At 42.2% G+C, this 23650-nt stretch overlaps 2 protein-coding genes across 2 annotated transcripts; both read left to right on the forward strand.

Moving 5' to 3' along the window:
* The first annotated feature begins 669 nt into the window (after window positions 1-669).
* LOC110973301 (protein-glutamine gamma-glutamyltransferase K-like) lies at window positions 670-18379 on the forward strand. The gene is made up of 15 exons (XM_022223995.2): window positions 670-830; window positions 4828-4954; window positions 5944-6126; window positions 7662-7922; window positions 8236-8354; window positions 8727-8834; window positions 9191-9365; window positions 9937-10069; window positions 10832-10935; window positions 11329-11465; window positions 11994-12105; window positions 14107-14397; window positions 14939-15093; window positions 15381-15517; window positions 15953-18379. The coding sequence occupies exons 2-15, from the start codon at window positions 4852-4854 to the stop codon at window positions 16092-16094; spliced, it is 2160 nt and encodes a 719-aa protein (XP_022079687.2). The 5' UTR covers window positions 670-830; window positions 4828-4851; the 3' UTR covers window positions 16095-18379.
* Window positions 18380-18603: 224 nt separating this feature from the next.
* LOC110973303 (ankyrin repeat domain-containing protein 61-like) lies at window positions 18604-21292 on the forward strand. The gene has a single exon (XM_087133366.1). It carries the CDS (start codon window positions 18717-18719, stop codon window positions 20124-20126), a length of 1410 nt encoding a protein of 469 aa, XP_086989492.1. The 5' UTR covers window positions 18604-18716; the 3' UTR covers window positions 20127-21292.
* Window positions 21293-23650: the final 2358 nt, after the last annotated feature.

The following is a 23650-nucleotide window of genomic DNA, read 5'->3' on the forward strand; positions in this document are numbered from 1 at the left end:
TGTATATGAAAATCATCGGGAACCATTCAAAACTTCCCGCTTCCTGGCATTTTGAGCTTTAACACGTCACCTGAAGTTTGATGTCGCTATCCACATCAATTGTTCCATGTTAACTCACCCCCATGCAGGGATCATCCGACACAGTTTCAGTGCACCTGCAACCTTTCATAACCATTGTATGGTTTGCAGTGTTTAATTGATAATCTGAGGGAACAGTGCAGCACAGGAAAAAGAGGGACACACTTGTGACTTTTGTTTTGACAAGACAAATATCGGCGGTATATCTCTTGAACTGCCTGCAGTAGGTTGGATATCCCGCGGGCTTGCCTCTGACATATATCTATATCACAAACGAAAATGTTGTACATAACATCCGTCTACATTCCAGACATGATTTTCATACGTGCAATATTGATTTCACAGACTCAGAGATACAGAATTAGAGGCACTGGCACATTTTTCAGTGACCTTTTGTCATCTGTATTTCTGGTTTTCGTTTCCATTTCTAACTCTTTAAAACATCTCGAGAAATTAGTTTTTATTTTATCTCGAGAAAAATCTCCCCCCAAAAACATTCTAGTCCCGCACAAAGTAATCTTAACACGCTTGGCAAGCAAACCGTCCATACTGCCCCTTTATAATGTTCGAGGACAAATGTCAACTTTGAAAATCCACGCGTGCCTGGTGGACTAAGCACGCAAGCTCACGTTTTAACAAGTTGCCCAGTGTGCGTACTTGCTTGTTCGCTTGCGGACGTCCTGTGCCGGTTACACCAGATGAGTGCTTGTCATTGATTTCGTGTTCAAGCTCCAGAACACATACCGTTAACGGTGAGTGACTGTCTTCCTTCTCCGTTGCCTTTGAAAACCTACTACACATATGAACAATATTTCTCAACAAGTTCAGTCATTCGTGAATCCTCCACCCTCTTCAACACTTCTGAGATATCGTCGCAGTGCATTTTTGACATCAACTTGTTTCAATCGGGCATAAAGTGCCCCCCTTAAAAAAATTGCAACCCATAGTAACATTTATTTTCTCCAAAATTTTAGAAATTTTATAGTTGTGTTTGATGTCAAATGGAGGGTTAGAATATCAATTTTTCAAAATAAAGACTACTTTTAAATCCGATGGCGCATTGTAGAGACATTGTTGAAAACGTCAGATACTTTTTTTTGGTTTTGCCCGTGCAGTGGGATTAACTGACACAATCGAAATGCTTTGCTTACATCATTTAGCACCCTTTTACGCATAAGATCTTTGCAAAGACCCACTAAGGAAGAGGATACTGAACTGTCGTGTTACAGTGGTATTGTGTTATTTTAAAACCTGTTTTCCATCAACAAACAAACAGGATCCTGAAATAGTCAAAGTGGTTAATGTTAGAGAAGTAAATAAGATAAATGGTCAACTTAAGTAGGTTTCCCTGAAACTGTAAACTATAAAACTGCACAATTAAACAACCACTGCCTTATGAAATAAACATCAGTTTCATCGAGTTTTGAACTCAAAGAAATTCCAAAGAAGTTAATTTAGGACCTGAACAGGTTTTGCGATACTCAAGGATTTGAGTTGGGCGATTGCATACACTTGCAAGATAAACTAAACGTGTTGCATATCCGCAACTAGAAAACACCATAAGCTTTAATTTAGTACCAAATCAATTATTCCTGGCAATAATTTTTAGAGAAAACTGTTGGGTTGCGTTTTGGGGGGACACTCTGTATGGTTGTCACACAGCGTCCATTTGTCCGTGACAGTTCGTCAGCCAAGAGTGGGTTGTCTTCCAGAAATCAAACTCATGTGTGATGTAGTCGGAAGCTTCATATTTATACTTCTAACAGGTGTTCGCATGCATGCGGTGTTTAAAACAAACCTGGTACGGGAGAGTCAAGTTCTTGGGGGCAGAACCCCCCTCCCCCGGCTGTGAGATGATCCGAAAAAGCCCAGTTAGCTTTTCAAGGTTAGAACTATATCGTGCATGGGCCAAATTACGGATAATGGAAAAACTATCGATATGTAATTTGATGTTGCATGGTAGGATGATATAATTTGTTGAGGCCAAAATGTACGCTCAGGGATCTACATGATTTGTGTGGATTTGTACGAAGCGTACGGCTCTCTGCTATGCAATAACACAGGTGGAGGTAAGCATTAATGAAGGGAGTACCACGTATTTCTTTTGTTCTCTGAATACAAGCCTCCAAGCAAGGGCGGATGGCGGGGGGGGGGGAACTGGGGCCATGCCCCCCCCCCCCAGAAAGATGAGGATTGTTTTTAATCAATCAGAGTGAAGATATTAAGTGTCTTAAATGGAGGTTGTTTTGTATGGACAAAGCCATTTTGTTCAGGAAATTGTTTCTGAGTAGCTGCTTTAAGTTAATTGTTTCTGGTTCTGATCAGTTTATGCAAAAGTGCACCGGGGACGCGGCTTACTTGTTTTGCTCCCAACACATACACACACAAAATTGGACCTGGATCCGTCTTTGCGTTCAAAATGCACCTTTGTATCTCACTTTACCTCATTTTTAATTCTGTTTCATTATTTAATTAAAGGGTATTTTGCTGCCTTTTAGGATTTTAAGAGCATTTCCATATATGCATTTTAAAAATTGTGCCAGCCTAAATCTTCCCTTCTTTAATAATCTATAAGCAATAAGCAAGCCAGCATTCTTTTATCAGCAATGTTGTCAGTAAGTAAATTCTTGGTTGGTAATTTGGACTGAAAAGCCTATGACCCAAACTGACAGCGCCCTCATCTGTGCAGGAGGGCATGTATAGAACTTTAAATATTTAAACATGTGCACTTCTCAATGCATGCTGGTAAAGATGTCATATACCTTCCATAGATCGAAGCATGACGCACTGGCGGCGGAAGTGGAATGCGGGGGCCAGTGCCCCCTCTCCCCCCACTTTTCCAAGGCGGGGGTGGCTCATATGATAGGTGGAGCGTTGGATCGGCCCATCAATGACTGATGCCTGATGCTCTTATAACTCCCCCCACTTGGAAAATCGTTCCACCGTCGGTGACATTAACTTTGCAGAAAAAAATCATTATTAATTCCTGATTCGTGTACTTTTACGGTAATATGTGGGTGTACGATGCTCATGCTGGATCTCACCGTGCTGACGCCTTGATGCGTACAGGCTAGTGCTACGATGAGGTCGGTGCCGTTCGCCCCAGAGATGATTGAATGCAAGGGACTTGAAGTGGAGCTGATATCTGCGGTATTTAGCCACCCCTACTGGCTGACTTCAACAAGAGTCTGTGTGAAGGGGGGACTTAAGGGGGGACTGTGTTCCGGAGGGGTGAGGTCTCAAACAAAGTGAGCCTCCGGAACAGCGTCGGATGATCGGCTATTTATATAGCTTCAGCTATTTTGTTACGTCAAAATGCATCTGTAACGGATTCTCCTGTCTCTTTCATGGAAGGGGAGGTATATTATTTGTTCCCCGTGCTAATAAAGGTGGTTTCATGCGTTTTAATAACAATCTGTTGGTGCCAATAACTGAAACCCATTTCTCACACAGAAAATGTTCCGTAATGGTGCATTGTATACATGAAATTGTGCACCTTGAGGCTTCTAATATTAAATCTAATATTAAATCACAACTTCGTGGCGCGTGATATTTATTCATAGTAAAGCGGTAGCTTGTGCTTACTTTAAAAATATCACTAATTTCAAGATGTCTTTAAAATTTCTTCTATTTTGAAAGCCATTTAGGAATGATATCAAGGCGTCTTTAAATCCATTCTAGATATCTTGAAATCTGGTTTTTAGATAGATAACTTCAGATCCATTTCCAGATATATCGAAATCCTTTTAAAAGCATCTCTAAATCCATTTCAAACATTTCAAAATTCTTTTCGGATTTTCCAAACTCCTTATTCAAGATATTTTAACAATCATTTTTTCTTCTGTGCTACAAGATACTCCATTTTTGCCTGATTTCCCAGAAAGTATATTGTAATTAACCCTGGCACGTCTTTCTATTTTATCTTCGTCCCGACATGACAGAAGCAAAAGAGAAAACGATTTCAAGATATACTACACCATTTCAAACTATCTTGAAATCGATTTCCAAGAAATTTAAAATTACATTTTTTATGTTACCAACAGATTTCGAGATATCTTGAAATGGATTTTGAGATGTCTATTGTCAATTTCAACATACCTCGAATCGAATTCAAGACACCTAAATCAATTTTGAGATATCTTGAATTCGATTTCAAGATATCTCAAAATTTATTTGAAGATTTCTGAAGAAGGATTTGGAGACATCTTGAAGCAACCAAAAGCAATAAATGTCACTTATGCGCGCCATGCAACAGATCAAGCACCTAGCAGGGTAGTGTAATGAAAAAGTCAATTGGTCAAAGGTTATCGTTGGCTATTATGTGGAATGTTGGCTGTCTGTATCCTCGAGTGTTTTTCTCATTGCTATGTTTGTATAACAAAACAGGATGTCGTATGCAGAGGTATTTATTTACCAGGGCAACAGTTTACCTTTAAATCCCTGTTTTTAATTTAGTTGATTTTATTTTGATGTTTTTGGAATATGGCGCAAAGAGTACGTGCTGCCCATGGTGCATCGGGGAAGCATAATTGATTGTTTGTTTCCTTAGCAATTTCCTGTTTTCAAGAATCGTAATTCTTTCATATTTTTTAAAGATGTGCTTCCATTTCTTGTAATGGCAAGTTTTAGATATACGTGTATTTTGCATTTATATTTGGTTTTTACTTGTTCTTGGATAAAACATGAATCGGTCATTGGTCAGTTTTACAGATTGTTAATAATATGGTTATCTATTACTTGAACCACCAGATCATAGCTATATAATTACACGAGATGGCATCTAGACAGAGAACGAGAGCATCTGGTGTGGCGTTGACTGGACGAATCGGTGAATCGGGTCCGCCAAGAGCCGATATACCAGCAAAGCCAGAGACCGGTACGATAATGTTTATCCTTGTCAGGTTTAAAATGCAACTCTTTTGAATATGAATTGAATGTCGTTTACCTAATCAAACTGCATTTCAAAAAGTCCCCTTGCCTTCTGAACGTGGTGACCTGAAAGACATAGCAAAACCTATTTACTGGTGAGCTTCTTAAAGGTTGCATTGTTATTTTTACTCGGGAGAATATTCGTTGAACTTTATCCTCTTACATGAAAGAAAACTGTTGAATCTGCCCTTTTTAACACTAAAATTCCGCATGCTTTGTTGACTGTTCATTTTGTTCTTAAAATGTGAATTCTTCAGTGACTCTGTGGTTGAAAACCTCAAGTGGCTTTTTTTTTTCGTGATCTTTGTTTTCTGGGATTAAAAAGATGAGTTACTAGTTATAGCGAAACTGACAACGCCGGTAACTGAGTATCCTTCCATCAACCCCTATAGGCTTTGAAACAGGGCTTTGATTTGTAGAGTCCTACGAAAAGCTTTGCCTAAGCACCATGTCTCTCTCTCAAGGCGCTTGTTTCGAGTGCCCGAGCGTCATTTCAAGTCACGTTTATTTTTATAAAAGATCTGTCCTGTTAATATAGTCGTAATACATTCCAGGGATATTAATGAAAACTTCCTGTCGCTATCTTTTTTGGAAGGTTGCCAGCCCGTGTGTAGTGCCTTTGATTTTAGTGTGTGTAAAACTAAACATCTGCTGAAAGATTTGAAATTGGCGTACATGAAGTTACTAGGAATTATTTCCAAATGAAGCAAAAGTCGATTCACAGTTTTTGACGACTGGACTCGACTCAAGTTCCGACCGGTAAATGGTTCGACTCGACTCGAACTTATTAAAAATGACTGAACTCGACTCAAGTCAGTGTGTTACAATGAGTCGACTTGACTTGAATCGCAGATATTATTGACTCGTTACTACTCTGCTTTTGGCTGTCCACCAAGATTCCTCTGGCAGAATTTGTTGTTGTGCTTCACTCTGCAGGCCAGCTGAAGGTGGAGTCGGTAGACCTTCAGACGGCGAAGAACCGACCGGCTCACCGCACCGATAAGTACGAGTACGCCGGACTGGTGGTGAGGCGTGGCCAGGCCTTCGAAGTGGAGATCAACTTGAATAAGCAGTACGATGCAGCAGCCGGCCACAGAGTGTTCATCGAAATGTGGTGGGGTAAGGAAGGCATCCAGATCTGGAGCTGTTTCTGCAATCCTCCATGTCCAGTGGTCAAGACCTTTTTTAGTTACTCCATTTCTTTCTGAAAATTAGTTCTTCACTGAGTGGAAATGTAGTTCCCCTAAAAGAAATGAACGAATACCCAACCCCACAACAAAAATGACGCCTTTATTGTTTATGTGCAGCATCTTTATTCCTCATTTTAAAGTTGTGGAAGGTTTCCACTTTGAAATGTAGTGTTCCGTACCAGCAAATCTTGAAAACGGCACCGCAAAGGTGTACTCGTTCATGTTGCGGTCACCGTACATTCTCAAGGTCTACAGGAACTTCTGCATGTGCAAAGCCTAGCTCAGAGATCCTGATTTTGCATTCATGTTGCACTCTTGCGTGATCGCGAAAGCATGTTCAATCGATCTGTGGATATTTTCACCAACAAATTCACAGTTATGCAGCCATCCGCAAAATGGCCTGGGCGGCAAAAAGCTTGAGCGGCACAAGGCCAAAAACATTGTGGTCATTTTCTCCTCGATTCCAAGAGAGTGCTTTTCGCTTATGTATTCCGCAAGAAAAGCTTTGAATATCGTCTTAGCTGCTCCTTCTGGTTTTGGAGGATTTTTTGATGCACGAAATAAAGAATCACAAATTTCCAACAAGCTGCGCATGTGAGAAAGACCACCACCTTTTCAAAATCTCAGTTGCGTCTGTTATATACAAATCACTTGTAGTTATTTTGGAGTTCAAAAAAAATATTTCCCTTAGAGACCAAAATACAGTTCAATAGTAGCACAACTTGGCACATCTTAATTAACCCCGCCCAGCTGTTGCCCGTCAGCGTGGCAGACTGCTCCTGCCGGCTTTGACCGTTCGATGTAATGCTTCCACACGTGTCATGGTACATGTATTCCCCTCTCGTTCGAACGAGAGCTTACGGTCCTATTTGCTGTAGGGCCTATCTTGTAAGTCAATTATGATTTCGCCTCTTGTGCTGCATCGTCACGCTCAGAGACACTATTCAACTCTTTCTTTCAAAACCACATTAGACGATAGTTTGAAAACAACAAAACAACTGCGGTGTGATTTTCAACCAAATCGTAGTAACCAACCCAATTTGTTGGCCTCGAAAACCCTCCTCCCGAATAAAATAATGTTTAATGTGAACTGTATACCTTGCACAGTATTGGTGCGGATTTATTATTTTAGCGCCGAGGGCGCTGTGCTGTCTTTATTTCTTCATTAAAAAATTACACGAAAACTTAACCACCCCGTGTAGTAAAGATACCATGGAAGACTCTGAAACACATGATGGCGGCAGACAAACCGCAACCTCGACTCCATGGGCTGCGTGCGGGTTCCTTCACTGTCCCCTTGTCGATTAAATTCCGAGAATACGGGTGATTCACAATAACGCGTTGGCCAATCACAACACTCGAAATTTGTCGACCTTTTCAAACGCGTATTGGGTCGACAAATTTCTGTATGCACATGCAGGTTATTGATAGATTTCTCGCAATGTTTCAATTTACTGCTGACAGGAGACAAGCCAATGATGTCTCACGAGAGCCATATCGCCATTTACGTTCGTCCCATCGATGTAGCAAGCGAAGATGTCGATGAGTGGAGGGCAAAGGTCATCGAATCCAAGGGAACCAAGCTGACCGTAAAGATATCCATTCCCTCCGATTGTCTGATCGGCCGGTATAAGATGGCAGTTCGCACTAACGTTGGGGGCGCCTTTGCCTCCCGCTTCAAACTGGAGGGACACGTCTACGTTCTTTTCAATCCCTGGTGTCAAGGTAAACTTGGGTATTGTCATTAGACGTCATTCACTGCGCATTTTAATCAATCAACACGTTATTTTCATTTCTTTCATCTTGTCTGATGAAGGTGGTAAAATTGCGGACCTCACCGCGATGTGTTTTTCCTTTGTGGATTATGGTGAAAGTCTGAAACTCAAAGTCTGATGCAACTACACAAAGGCATGCGCAATATCTGATATACTAGAACCATTCGATGGGAATCTTCTGTTTTATGTGTACGTTTGTACGATTTCCTGTATCAGTGAATTCCCGACATCTCAAATTGCCATTTCGTCTTCATTTCACCCAGCCGATGAGGTGTTCCTACACAAAGAGGAGCTGAGGCAGGAATACGTTCTGAATGATATGGGGATGTACTTCTTTGGAACCGACCACTCCGTGGGATGGGCGCCGTGGTATTTTGGCCAGGTCAATGATTTTTGCCTCTTTCCAGGAATAGTCGAATCAAGGCTATCCACTACTGCGGCATATATGAAGCACATCCTGAAAGGCGAAGAACTGAGAGCAGCTCGTGCGCGCGACAGGCACACAGGCAAAGACCTTATGTTTTTATACCTGAAGGGAAGCTAGTAGTGTATCCTTTGCTTGTACAAATAACAAAACATACAAGAAAAAAAAACACTTGACATTTTGCCATCATATGTAAGAACGTTCCCGCCAGGAACGGATAGACACACTCGGCTATCACCACGAGTCAAATGAGAGTTAATCTGCGCGGCTAGCATAGTTACCTTACAAATGTACTTTAGGTACAGTAAGTCCTTTTTATCTGCCTTCCAGTTTGAGTCTGGAATCCTGGAGTGTTTGGTTCGCCTTCTGGAAGATTGCAAGAAGCGCCCTGCAGCTTATTCCTGCCCAATTGAAATATCTAGGCAGCTGTCGGCTCTGGTGAGTGTGGGCAACAATTTGGGAACAAAATGTGTTCGCTGATTCTCTCGGAAACGTTTACACCAAAGAATTTTCTAGTCCCTGCCAACCCATAGACTGCATACAAAACACCTTAGAAGCTACAAGAAGCCATAACCTTTGGTAGCTGCAGCAACCTCTTCATCTGGGCACGTGAAGATATTAATCCAAGTTGGGAATTTGAACTTTACCTTAAAGTAGTCAGATCTTATAAGAGTAGAACGCCCTGAGGAAAGACATAAAAAGTAGACCATGCATTTTTCAGTATGTAAACTGTTCGGCCTATTTTGTGTAAAACTTTGACGATTCAGTTTAACTTGTTGCACCACAACTGGCAGGTTAATTCACAAGATGAGGGAGGAATCCTCGCCGGCAACTGGAGTGGCGATTACGCGGATGGCACGGAGCCTACAGCTTGGTCCGGGAGCGCCTCCATCTTTGAGGAGTACATCAGGACAGGGCTGCCGGTGAGGTACGGACAGTGCTGGGTGTTTGGCGGTCTGCTTACCACAGGTGGGTCTGGCAACTAGGAAAAACTGTACCCTGAGGTAACCCAAACTTCATGGAATATTTGTTTATATTGAAGGGAGCACTTACACGTTTTCGGCGTGGTAAGAGCATTCTGAGCTCGTCCTTTTGCACTTGGACGTTTCTGTGGCGCTTCAGTATGAATGACTCTTGACAGTCCCTCAGGTACAAACACACACTTTCTTTCAGCTCCACTGGAGTACCATCATGTAATGGAGTATTTGTTGCCCTTTGCAATGGGTGAAAAAGCAAGGTATATATTTTTCGAAAGAAATTCAGAAACAACTGGCCCGCTTTCAAAACGTTGCTCCCCTGTATTTAACAAACATCCAAGTGGGACAGTTCAAACGTGACCCAAATATCCAGTTCGATATCGCTCATAGCTTTATCAGGTGGAACCTTTCGGATTACCTTCTCTGCTTTCGTTCCAACGTCATAATGTCCAGAAGTAAATATTGCATTTATGATATTGTCCCTTAACAGTTTTTTCCTGATAATAACACCGATTTTCCATAAGTTTCAAGGAGTCAGTAATGATTCTCTTTTTAAACCTCAGCTCTCCGCTGCATTGGTATCCCGGGCCGTACCATCACCAACTTCTCCTCGGCGCATGACACTGACGCTAACTGCCTGATTGACTACCACTACGATGCCGATGGGAAATCACTTGGAACGGCCGACAGCGTCTGGTCAGTTCAACATAGAAAAACCTTTGAAGTTTAGTTAAAATGAGCTTACTGTTCGTAGAATTTTAGCAAACCTGTCGCAAATTTTTTCATAAGTTTTTAAAGCCTGAGTATAAAGGGCGAAATCCGAGATTAACAGGTGACTCTGTCATAATGTGAAACTTGAGCAAAAACAGTGATTTTCTTGTGAAAAACATGGTATTCATGATTTAGGGAGTCAGTACACAAAATAGCATTTCAACTCCATCTACAATGTAACCAGTGCCGTAAATTGGAGGAGATTGGAATTTGTTTGTGTGCTTGTTTCTGTATTCTCAGCACTAAATATACAAGGTTTATAAATACATATAAGTCGGGTAAGGGCAACACCCGTAACTTAATTCAACATCTCCCTCACACAAAAGTACATCTTGAAAATAGTTCACGGTACCCGTTGCTACACGTGCCGGACTCGCACCGGCCAGCTGACCCCAGCAAGTTCAGCGGTCGAGTGATTAAAATGTCTACACTAGTAAGCAAGAGGTTGTGGGTTCGAGTCCCACCCGAATAAGCTTGTGGAATTTTTCGCAAGATCTCGGACAAGCACTGAGTATACATTATTTATAAATACATACACGTTGGGTATTAAGGGCAAAACCCGTAATATAAATTCTCCTTTTCTATCAGAATGGCCTGAAAGATCAGTGTGAACACTTCTGTACATACAGCCGTTACCTCAGTAAGATAACCAAATTTTATTTGTGATACGTCCCTCAAAACAACCAGGAACTTTCATGTCTGGAATGACGCTTGGATGGCCCGCCGTGACCTACCCAAGGGCTATGGTGGGTGGCAAGCGCTGGACGCCACTCCACAAGAGAAAAGCGATTGTAAGTATGCCGCCGGAGTAAAGAATCGTGTAGTGCCTCCGTGTTTTGATTGGTCGGTAGACCTTTGTATGTGGTCGTAAGGACGAATGGGGATATGGACGAAGGGGCTAAATGGCTGGGTTTATGCAAACAACCTGCAGGCTGCTATTGAGATGGACCATACTTTTTGGCAAAGTCATGGAACAATCAGTCAAACCGGAAAGTCTGCCATGTTTAAAGATTATGTTTCACATGTCGTTAAAATGTCGCTAAAAGAGCTGTAACTTTCACAAAACACAAGTCATTGCCACAACGGTGCCTCCCAAGTGAAATTTTCACATATTATGTTCGGTAGTGGTGTACCGAGATTTTTTACTGTTCTTTTCTTCAACGTGTTCAATCTTTCTCATGCAGATGTGTACCGCACAGGACCTGCCTCCCTGACTGCAGTGAAGAGCGGCCAAGTGTATTTCAGTTACGACACCAAGTTCGTGTTTGCCGAGGTCAACGCCTGCAAAGTCTCGTGGCTAATCAGCATGGATTACTCGGAGGTATTTGTTGCAGAAAATTCCACTTTCGGCTTTTCAAGCATTTGGGCCGAAGATGGGTCATGGAGTGCACGATTTATGTAAACAGAATGCGCAATGCGTTTTAAACGAGGCTTGATTACTGTACGATTCAGATGTTTCTTTGACTTTCACCATTCTAAAGCTGAAGCTTCAAATGGTTTTTACTCACAAATGTCTTGTGAGATAATATCATTGAAGCTAATTTGTCTTTAATGTTGATTCTTCTCATGGTGTACAGTCAGCTTACTTCAGGACCTTGGCTCATAGTTGTCGGTATTTGTTTGTGTTTGTTTCGAACTCAGTCTCCCAGAATTTTCCCTCTTTTTTATTATAATCCATATCCCAGCTCAAGTTAAGTTGCCTTGCTTGTGTTAGTGTCAGTCTCACATGGATTGTTGGTGTTTGAAAGGCCGTGATTCTGCGCACTTAGTGGGTGTGGTCGTTCAAATGTGCGGCCCTTGTGAAACGTCAATTACACTAAAAAGTTTATAAAATCATTTTTGTTCGTAGCAACCGAAAGTCATAGATATTGATACCGACGCAGTGGGGACTCGCATTTTGACGAAAGCTGTTGGAAAAATGGAACGGGAGGATATCACTCGGCAGTACAAGCCAGAGGAAGGTAAGATAACGTATTGTTACCGGAGCAGAAGCCGCTTCAGAAACAGGGGCAGTACGGCTACGGCTTTTCGCCATTCCGCGATTAGGAGAGAAAAATTCAGTCATAGTGCCCAAGTGGTACACGGCAATAGGGGATTATCCACATGGGGATATCCACAATGGTAACGGCCTACAGTGACTTACAAGTCTTTGATAAATGTTTTCGACCAGCTGGTAGCGGGTTTTAGGCAAATAATTCAGATATTAGCTGTGGGCATTTTGAAACTATATCCGCCCCAATTATATGGTGTTGGTCTTAGACACAGTTGGGACTGTCCACAATACAGTCAGGGCAGTCTAGACTATGGTGCTGCAGTCGGACAGCTCAACAATGGTTTTAATAGTGTGATAATATGTGATTCAACGTGTGCCCGTGATTGTCATTTCGTCTAATAATTTCTGTTTCCATCATGAGGAAATGTCAGGTTGCTTGGAACGTACTTAAAGAATTCTGTCGAGAGTTTCGATAGAGTTTAGTCTAAATATATAGGCACGCCCCAGCTGCGGGCACTGAAATTGAGACTCTCTAAACTGTAGTTGGGACTGATACATAGCTTCGGCGTAATAATCGCTGATGTGGCATAATTTTGTATTTTACAAAAGACATCGTTCAACCAACGTCAGAGGTAACAGCTGTGGATCACATCAGTTTTAACAAAAATGCCTCCCGTGTATATATCCATCGTTAACACCACGTGCAGCGCGTGCGAGGCTACGGCACGATGTAGCTGACGAGACAAATTGCATTGAATTGAGAAATCTTTCAGGTGCTATTTACTTTGTTCAAAGGGGGACACGCGATATATTCAGGTATGCCATTATCATAACCTAAAAATAAGACCAGACACAAGACCATGCACAAGAACAGGCGCAAGTAACAGGGTGAACAATCACAAAGGAATGCTTTTGTTGCAGTTCATTTGAGTAGCTTGTGACATGAATTCAGACTGGAGTTCTTGTGTTGGTCCAGTGCTGGTATTGTGTGGTCTTGTGAAGGTCATAATTGGTCTTGGCTACAACTTTCCGTTGCTCCTTATTTCAGAATCACTCCATTCTTAATAAATTTGTCATAAAGCGAGTTTGGTATTCTAACAGCGCATGCCTATGATCCTAAAGAAGCGCGTCCCAAGTCATTCGGCCATGCATGCGAGGTCTCCCCAATCAACGTGGCATTTTGCTTATCTGGTTACCTTGTTCACAGACGTGATATAAATAAAAGGACGTCTGCGGTCTCAGCTGGAAGCTTTTCCGTTTCACTTATTTCCATCCATGTATTTGGGAAGTATTTTCCATAATACACAATGACACAGTATACACACGAACACGACATTTTAACAGACAAAACATGACTGAACAGAAGTGTCGCTGCTCTATAGTTCAATTACCCCTATGCCCCCCATAAAAAAATCAGTACCCGTATATGCAGGCGTTATCGGTCACGTCGGCCTCTTTGCGTTGCCAAAGTTGCGACTTGGCTTTATGTATTATTGTGTCCCAATCGAGCCAACGGGAACTACGCTTGGAGCGTAAACTCAACAATTCCAAGATCACCGCCGTTAATACATCTATTATGACTGCATACATTTCTGACACGTTTTACTTCAATTCATCTGCTTATGACAACATTAAGCTGTCGATGATCAGAGCTCTCGGATTTCAGTTGCATTACCGTCCCAAAAGAACGCAGCATTGCTGTCTACACGAGGCTGTTGTGCACTTGGCTCCGGTTCGGTATGACGCGGCAGAGAATGTCCGATCATCAAAGACATCATGTATTGAGAGACAATGAGTTCAGAGTATGCCGGATGCTTTTTGGGACGTTACCGTTGTCCTTCTAGATTTTCAAACATAACATTTCTTCCGAGGTTTCAATCGGCCATAGCCGTCTCTGTAATTCAAAGTTTTTGATTCAGTAAGCCCGTTTTATCGAGAACAAGGACTTAACATTTGTTCCTGTCGTTAGGTTCTGTCATGGAATACCTGAGCCTCTTCACTGCCGACAAGTACACGTATACTCTCAAGAAGCTCTTACCGGAGACGGGCCGGGACACTAGCTTGAAGATCGTCCTGCCGGAAGACGTTCTCATCGGTAAGGACTTTGTGGTTCAGGCCAAGCTGAAGAAGACGTGCCCTGTCGAGGAGCTGCGAAGTGTGACTCTCGTCATCACTTGTATTACAATGTACTACACGGGAGTGAAAGCAAATCTGGTATTTGAGTCACGAGACTTTGTCAACGTGAAGAGCGCAGAAGCAGGTTAGTTACAACCTTTAGAAGAAAACCTTCGTAGGATAAACTTCCAGAAGTTCACCTTGGAAATAATTATTTCTTTCTTTCTCAGTGCACATGAGAGTATAGGTCAGAAGCAAAGTTTCTTTTTAAATATATGTTAATGAACAGCTTTTGGGTGCACAATTTTCATTTCTATTAAAATTGTTAGAGTTTTTCTAAAACCTAAAAAAACATATTTCCTTTATTGGTAGCTTAGCAAAACAGCGATGACAGGTAGTTACGTAAACGTACTACCCGTCATTTGTGCATTACGTTCGTTTGAGGCACCCAAAGTGCTCAAAACGAACGTCTGGCGACTGATTAAAAATTGTGTCCTTAGATGTGTTTTTGTAATGGCCTTTCATCGTTTTGTAAAAAAAAGGACATCACATCCCATTGTCCCATTAGCATCTTTAAAACAAGTCTACTTATCAACAGTAATTTTGTCAGTTATTTTGGGGATAACAATACAATCGATGGACTATACCACCAAAGCCCTAAAGCTTGTTGCCCCGTTAATTCATAGTTCATGAGTGGAAGGTGAAACCGAGCGACTATCTCCCTAAACTCGTGGACCAGGCCAACGTCCGCTTCCAGATAACCATGTTTGTATCCGAGACAGACCAGGTGATGACAAGAGCAGCAAATTTCCGCTTGACCAAGCCGGACCTCGAGGTTCAGGTAAAGTGTGAATTTCGTCTTAGTTTCTTAACTCAGCAATCTGACTTTATATTGGTTCTGTCTGTTTTGTGGACGGAAAAAAGACACAGGTATAGTTTTTTGAGATGTCTTCCTACGCTTATCATAATCCGTTACTCTGTATCGTCATAATACTTGTTCAATACTTACTATCCCTAAAAATATTGCTTGCAGCAAGTGGTTTTAGAAGAACACACCAAAATATGCGATGTACTCTGAACTCAAGTGCTTTCAGCAAATTTGATCTCTGCTCTGTTATATATCTTCAGGTTCCCAAGACTGTGATTGCAGCCACAGAATTTACAGCCAGCGTCAAGTTCACCAATCCTCTGTCCACTGCACTCCACGGCTGCTTCTTCAAAACCGAAGGTCCTGCTGTGGTCCTGCCTAAAAAGGAAGCTTTCAGGTATCTGTAACTGGCTTGAGGGAGAGGAGTGATAGAGCTCCATTCTTGTTTTTGACTGGGGGGAGAACTATCTTTTGCGTTTCAGTATATCGATCTTTCCCAACTTTGATTCCCCGAAAGGTTTCGCTCGATAACTCGCATTTTTTATGTTTTTTTTAGCTCTTTCTTTGTGTGAGATCGGCGGCTACGTCCGAAACACTTGTTTTATTCCGTTATTTATTCGTTGCAAACCTTTCTGTCCTTGGCCCAAAGAAACCCATGCTAGGTCGTCAGTTGTCCAGGAAACACCAAAGCACCTTCAAAATATTCCCCACACATTTCGTAAACGAGCCCACCTTGATTATGACTGTTGATGAAATATTTTAATTAGATCGTGATCATTCTTTACGACTTCAATGATTATTATTTTCAAACGTTGTTATTTTTTGGGTATAGAAACATCGGGGGCAATGAAACAGTCCAGTACAAGGTCACTGTTGTAGCAAGAAAGGCGTTTGGCGACAAGGAGATCCTGGTGTCTTTCTCGTCCTTGGATCTGATTGGTGTGTCCGGCAAAGAAGTTGTCACCATAATCTAACTGCCCAGTCGTGGCAACCGGAGAATTAATTATGCGAAGAACAGCATAATCTGCTCAGTGTTCGGCAAAGTATGTGTACTGCCCGCGCTGTATAATCTTGCAATCAAACATAATTACGTTTTCGTCTCCTTCGTGTCTTTAGCAGAACTTCTGTGAACAAAATTAATCGCCCAATCCCCGTTGGTTAGTAGGCAATTATAATTATATGCTGAGTCTTGAACAGTGAATGATACTGACCATCCATCGGGCATGATTGGTTTTCCCAACGACTCATGATGCCCAAGGGGGGGCGGGGCAGTAGAGCGGAAAGGTCATCCTCTTTCTATGCCCCAGATGTGAAATGCCTTCCATCAAACATATCAAAACATACCTGTTTGGCGGAACTTTTTTCTTTTGGTTTCTCTCAATATTTTCTCGTAAATGTTTTGTTGTTTGGTAATACGGTTTCTTCTTTGTAAAGCGTAAAGTCCAGTAGTTCAGAGTAGCACTATATACACACTTGTAATACTAATGATAAATATATCCTATTTCTGATATCAATAACAAGGTAATCTTTTATGCGTAAGCATTTTTAAGGTATGGTTTGCATGAACACTTAATAAATATTAGGAATCACAAAATGAAAAAAACAATAAATAGCGTTGTGTGATTTTAATGCGTCAGTAAGTAAGGGTTGATAACTTCCTAACAGGTAACATATGCATCATTTGAAGCTTAATTTTACATTTAACAGTTTGCAGTAAGTGACAAAATTTATGTAATCGGCATCGTTGCTAATGAGTGCTCATGAATGTGTTGGCTTATTGTTGAATTGAAGATGTTTAAGGAATAGTAAAGTAGGATTTATAATTGCTGATTACAGTTAGTCCACTGGAATCGCTCTCCGGTGGCACCGATTTAAGCTTCCAAACCTGCTAATGGCCAACACAGAATGGCTGTGACCATTTCGTCCAAAGGTACTTTGGGGACCACTGATGTACGTGTATCTCGAATCCAGCTTGCTGACATGCATGTTGCACGCCCTGTGATCACATCAAAAAATCTGCTCTGAGGGTCGAAGAGCCTGCGAGTTTTGAATTTGGACAGATGCGCAACTGCAATGTTTGCTCTGTCAGGACTATTGCCTCAGATATTTTCATTTATTTGAATATTGTGGGTGCGAAACAAGATATCCCTTTATTCACACTACTGTAGTGGGCGGCACTGAGAGGCCCTATCCTGCTGTCAAAGGGACCAAGTAAAGAACGGATGCAGGCAAACACAAACGACATGTAGGTATAAGCGGCTCAATTTATTCATCAATGGCATATCACCGGCACTTAAACACAGGGGAACGCCGCTGTAAGGAAACATTCGGCTGTACCGAACATCGTATTCTCAATCACGTACATGAAACTAAGAAATGATATACTCACTGAGAGTTTTCTTAAAGACCATACTACATCATCCTTTACAGCTGAATCATGGCTTGGCCAGCCAAGCGCACAAAAAGGCAAGTCAACGACCTCAAAATATGATTTTTTCACGGACAAATTTCATTAGTCTTGTTACGCGTACATCAGACCCAGCTAATCGGTGCACAAATCCGTATATCATGTAAGCTTCGATTCATATTCTCCTACAAGCTACCACATAATGTAACAGACAATATTGCAAAGTCATACAACACTTTCATTAATAAACCTAGACAAATGTTAAAGATAATTTAAGAACTGATTTTCCCCTGCTAGGGATTTGCACTCTGCAAACCGGCGGCACAGGATGCACAAAGGTCAACCAAAAAGTAACAACTTGATGCATATATGCAAATAACCCAGACACGATGTAGATTTACAAAATCATGCGTATACTTTTACAGTAATATCGACATCTAGTCTGACAAAGTCATATTTATTATACTTTAAGTATGTATTGGCTTCGGATTTAAAATGTATACTTTCAACAGGTTTATTTATATCACAGAGCAGAGGCTTGCAAATGTGCTTTGTTGCATTAGGTGTGGAAACTATATGTATTAGGAAAAGCGCCATACAGATTAAGTTGTTTGGGACTGAATAATAATTGTTTTGAACCAAAACGTCAGGGTTAATAGTTACGTAAAGTCTTAAGAAGTTTGCAAAATGAAAAGGATGTTTAAAGAAAGATATCCGAGTTAAAACTCTACTCTGCTTGAAAGTCGATTATTCTTGCAAGCAATTCTATAACGGTTTAATAGCTGCTTCTGTTTTTGCGTGCTGTGTTGATTTAATAAACAGAAAATAAAATCGTTACCCTGCTTGGGGAGACTTGGCAAGTCTATTGTGTGCTTCATAAGGAATGACGCGCACGGCGTTTCTGGAATGTGGGTGTATGGAGCGCAGATTGTGCAAGGAGTTCTTAAAACCTATGCTGAAACGTTCATGCATACTGAACGTACGATCCACGGTCCTTCTTTACTTCAAGCTGTCGATAGACATTAAGTTACATTAGGCCGATATATTTTCTTGCTCTCCTTTGCCTTAAACACGTTCTATGGTAAGTTCAGTGTTCGGAACAGTACCGACGTCGCGTTGAGCTGCATGGTTTCGCTTTTGCGAAGTTTATTGGTTTTTCTGCTTGTTTTGAACGACACCGACTGCAGGAATGTCACTTTGGTGTTCAACGGCCGATGACCTAGTAGATTTGATTAATTCTGACTGCAGCTCATCCAGGTTTAGGAGATTTCTCAGGCACTGCCAAAATCCAAATGAAACTGTGGGCGCCATGAAGCTCACTGCATTGCACCACGCTGTATTCAAGCAGAGGTCGGACTGTGTGGATTGTCTCCTGCAACACCACGTGGATGTCAACGTGCAGGACTGTTGTGGTTACTCGCCCGTGCATGTTGCCGCCAAGCACGGGCTGGTAGAGATGCTCGAGCAGTTGGTGCAACCGGGGACAGAGGCTGACACCAACAGGACGGATGCCATCGGCCTCACACCGCTGTCTCTGGCCCTTCAGGAAGGTCACCACGCCTGTGCGGAGGTACTGCTCAGACATGGCGCGGATCCGAACTTCTACCACAAACACATCGGCTATGAGGTCCATCGGGTCCCCCTCGACGCGCCTGAATGTTTGGAGACATTGTTAAGGTACGGAGCTGACCCTGAGTCCCGAACACCGAAGGGCCTGACAGCGCTGCACGCAGCTGTTGAGGTAGGTCATCTAAAGTTTGTGGAAATACTCCTGACTTTAGGTTGTGACGTGCACGCGTGGACTGCTCCCCGAACGCCCGGCAGGCATAGGCGCAACGCCTTGCAGCTGGCGATCATTGGTAACGAGCTCGACATTACTAGGTGTCTGCTCGCTTATGGAGCGGACCCGAATTCCCGCGACCAGCAGGGAAACACGCCACTTCACCACGCATCAGCCCACCGGGGTGTCCCTTTTATCCAGCTCTTGCTGGACTACGGTGCCGACATCCACGCACTGAACGACCGCCAGTATCAACCGCTTCACCGCGCCTGCTCCGCCGGCAGCGAGCCCGACATTTTGAAATTGTTGTTGCGGAGTGGTGCCGATACAGACGCACTGACCAGTACTGACGACACGCCCCTTCACTGTCTGCTGTCACACTACATCAACGTACTAAACATGGAAGAGGTAGAAGATCGCAACCAGCTGGATCAAGCTTGCCAGCAGCGTGTACTGGCTTTCATCAACAATGGAGGGCGCTTTACCATCTCCACCGCCAGGGACAACTTCCGCAGCGTGTTGAGCATGCTCCCCCTACTGACTGCATTTCCGCAAACCATCCAACTGCTCGTCGAGGGTGCGAACCGCATTGATATACAGGACATCAACGATCTGGTGTTCAGTTTGGTCCAAGAGCCGCTCAAATCACAGCTGGTGCGTACCTACCGTAACCCTGCTTATCTCCTACAGCTGGCTCGGCGCGCCATTCGGTGTCTGATTGGTTTCAAGCAGCTCGAAGAAGCCGTGCGAGATTTGCCGTTGCCAGTCCTACTGCAAAACTATTTGCTTTTTTATTGGGGTTACGACACAAATCATTGAATTGATCTGATGTTTTTCAGTGCTTTCTGCTTTATTAACATACATTAACTTTTTAAGTGCGATATTTCAAGCAAATATCAAAGTTCTGTTCCCAAACGCTTCTGTATTTTATAGCTTCCTCGTATGACGTGGAAGTCGGGGTAAAATCTTTGTCGTTCCGTCCTTTTGTGGGACTACAAATGAACACAAATGGACAGTAAAACTGAAATCATTACGCCCTATATAGAATGCTGCCGCCAATCGGTCCTGACAAGGGGATCCATGGTGTGAACAAGAAAGCCCATCTTTAATTTCTCATTCTAGAGTGTGTAACCTGCAGCTACAACTGTCATGACTAACACTAAACCAACCCAAAGTGTTTTCTTCTCGACAAGCCTGAAGTGTTTTGTCTTGTGATATGTCTGTGCCCCTGTGAAAGAAAAACTCCTTTTTTGCTTGAAGCGTTCAAAAATTGAAATCTATTCAATCTTTTAATACGAGGGCTGACCTAGAGCGGAAGAGAGACCTAATTTGTTGTACGGTAGGAGTGTGTCATGCATGTTGCAAGGCAATACAGTGGATCGCAAAATAAAGAGATAGAAACAGATCTCGGGTTCCATGTTTTAATTTCATCGTTTTTGCTTTGAAAGCGAGAAGGTATATTTGGCGTTAAAAGCCCATGCGAATGGGTTTCGGAAGACGGTTACACGATACGGCTGAGTGCGAATTGCTGGGTAGAATTTCTGACTCGGTGATAATGGTTTAATTTCGATGTAGCCCAGTAAGGGCGTGCACTGTTAACCCTTACATTTCAGGAAAATTGAATTCGTCTCGGTAGGATTGGCTCTAGTTACCGTCCCCTTGCGGAGGTGCAGTGTGTTGTGAATCACGATCAACTTTCCTTTCGCCATTTGCCCTTTTCTGGGCCCCGTCTAGCGACCGAATATGTTTCACGAAAATGTAATTATCTGGGGGCATAATTATGTGTGATTTCGTTCCTTGCATGAGATGCAGCAATCGTGGTGTTGGGAGATCGGATAATGAAATGGCGTGAATGTAAAATTTTAAACAAGCATTTCTAATTTTAAAAAATGCTAAAATTATATTCAGTTTTACACTGTGCCCACAACACATTGTCATTATTTGGCATGCCATTGATTTTTGTTTGTGACGAGTTTCCGTTTGTAATGTTTAGTTTCCCATTGATAGGGAGCTGTTTCTGTTTGCATTTATCTTTTACAGTAGAACAACGCAACGAATGTCATTTCCGCCGAGCTGTTAAACTGGCCCAGATATTAGCAGGATGCAAGTAATCATATCGTTGAGTGATCCCGTAAGTGACTTGATCCGATTCAATCCAGCACCCCGATTACCATCCGTCATTTTGGTAATAATTATCCATTCCACTCCACTATCTGGAAATTGATGAAACTGTGCACCATCTCCAAAAAATCTAACAGATGGCGCCTAAGCCAGACATTATGTCCATGCAAACCTTCCTTACTCCGTGCATTTTTTTTCCTTTGAAAGGCTAGCAGTGCTGGCTGCCTGCACGTTAACCCGCATCTAATGCTCTTAACCCGTTCAGGCTCTCCAACGTCTTCCTGAGTCTTTGCAGATCATCGATTTTCCCGCCAAATAGCCGACCTGAAAGGACTTGAGCATCACGAATATTTGAAAAGCTGGTAGCTGGCAAAGCGTCAGAGCCATGACGCATGGTGAACATGTTGTAACGTGAAGCACGTTTCATGGAATTCTAGCTGGGGAACTTTCAACTTTCAACACCCTGCGCGTAGTATACACGCACAGGTAGTTGTTATTTCAGTCCAGCCTTTTTAGTTACTTCAGTTACTGCGCGCTATGGTCAAGTCAATTTAACCCCTAACCATCTGACATTTAGAAATGTGGGGAAACAGACCTGCTCATCAATAAAAACCTGAAGTGCCACTATCGGAAAGAGCTTATAGAGAGAGAAAATATTACGTGGAATTGTGGAACACAATTATAATTGTATCCAAACAGGTTTAATTCTTCCCATCGACTTAATGAAATTATTAGTAGGGACACATCAGATCGAATTCGTTTCTCCAAATTCGAAATCACGCGTTGAAGAATAGTATAGATTTTTCAGTAATCAACAACAAAGGGTAACATTTCTTCTTTCTTGTTCTGCCATCCTCACTGAGGCATATATTATGGTGTCTTTTGTTTATCTACAACGGAAATCGATGTGATTCCGTCGCTGTCGTTGTCTGCTGGTCATGAAGACCCAAATAAACATTATGAACAATCCAGTAGATATGTTTAGTACTTGCGCTTAAAAGAGAACCCCAGCCTTTTCCAAAAAGCATCGTCCATTTTTTCTTCAAGTTTACTCAAATGTGTTTTAATTTGGCGTTACAGAAATAAACCAGGGTGAATAATTTAAAAACTGTTGGAAATATTAGGCTGTTCGGACGAAGAAGCTGTACCGGGGAGAGTAAGAGAATAATTGCTGTACAGGTTCTTTTTGCATGCTTTGTTTTCTTTTTGCTATCGTTTTAACCCAGATTTTGCCAGCGCGAGCAAGGATCAGCTATCATTGCCAACATTCGTATAAAAGTTAACGGACTGTAGCACCCTTCAACTTCTCAGAGAACTTAAGTTTTGGTTTGCAACATGATGAAATCTATGCCGAAAGAGCACAATCAGTCCTGTACTCATCACATATCGACTACTTAAATCCAGCTGTCGAGATGTCAGCAATCGCGCTAAGGGCAGAACAAGTGCGACCTGAAACAGGGCCCAGGCTCTCTCACTAGCATCGATTGCTTTCGTAATACGATGCCATAAAATGAGCGCTGTTCCTCGGTGTCCGAATTCAGCTGTTTAGGGTTCAGGTGGAATACCACGACATTTAAAATAGTCTATCGACTAGCGACCCCGAAACAACTCTTGAGATTTCTCCATTTTCATTGTAAACTAAGTTTCTTTTGCTTTACCTAATTAAAGTTTCATGTGACCATCTTAACACTGTTTGTGTAATTCATGCCTTGGCCCTAATCAACTTATCTTTTAATTTTTCTTGGTTGAAGAAGACGTCTTTCCAAACTCGAGACCTCTTTTTGCCGAATCGTTTCGTGATTGATTCTCATCAGTTTTGGCTCTTCTTCATCTTCCAAGATGTCATTTAGCGCGGTACAAGTGGCTATATTCAGGTCAAAGCTTTCCGGCAGGTGCATGTGACGGGTGAGTAAGTGTCGGACATCAAAAAGAGCCCGAATTGAAGCCTCCAAACGTCTTTAAAAAACGAGACGGTTCATCAAATGAAAAGAGGAGTTGCCAATGTCATCCAGTCTTGTTTCAGAAGTTAAGACTAAACCTTGCCAAAGTCTAATTTGAATCTAAATTTATAGGATTTTTTTCTGTCCCCGTGTTAAAATCTTTCCTTATATAGGCTGGACGGCAATTCCCCTTATCCTGGAGCTATTTAATTATTTTCATTTTCTTTAATTTTTTGATGGTCATATTCCAAATAATACATTTTCACCCAGCATTCTTGTCTT

This window comes from Acanthaster planci, linkage group LG02, assembly GCF_054643075.1.
Source record: "Acanthaster planci isolate LZ-2023a linkage group LG02, COTS_SCS, whole genome shotgun sequence".
Classification (NCBI taxonomy): Eukaryota; Metazoa; Echinodermata; class Asteroidea; order Valvatida; family Acanthasteridae; genus Acanthaster; species Acanthaster planci.

What these genes read in the sequence shown, in the direction of transcription:
- LOC110973303 (XM_087133366.1), top strand. Translation starts at nt 18,717, where the DNA reads ATGTCACTTTGGTGTTCAACGGCCGATGACCTAGTAGATTTGATTAAT.
- LOC110973301 (XM_022223995.2), top strand. Translation starts at nt 4,852, where the DNA reads ATGGCATCTAGACAGAGAACGAGAGCATCTGGTGTGGCGTTGACTGGA. An exon ending in ACCAGCAAAGCCAGAGACCG is followed by an intron (nt 4,955 to 5,943) that starts GTACGATAATGT and finishes TTCACTCTGCAG; the next exon opens with GCCAGCTGAAGGTGGAGTCG. An exon ending in GCAGTACAAGCCAGAGGAAG is followed by an intron (nt 12,106 to 14,106) that starts GTAAGATAACGT and finishes TCCTGTCGTTAG; the next exon opens with GTTCTGTCATGGAATACCTG.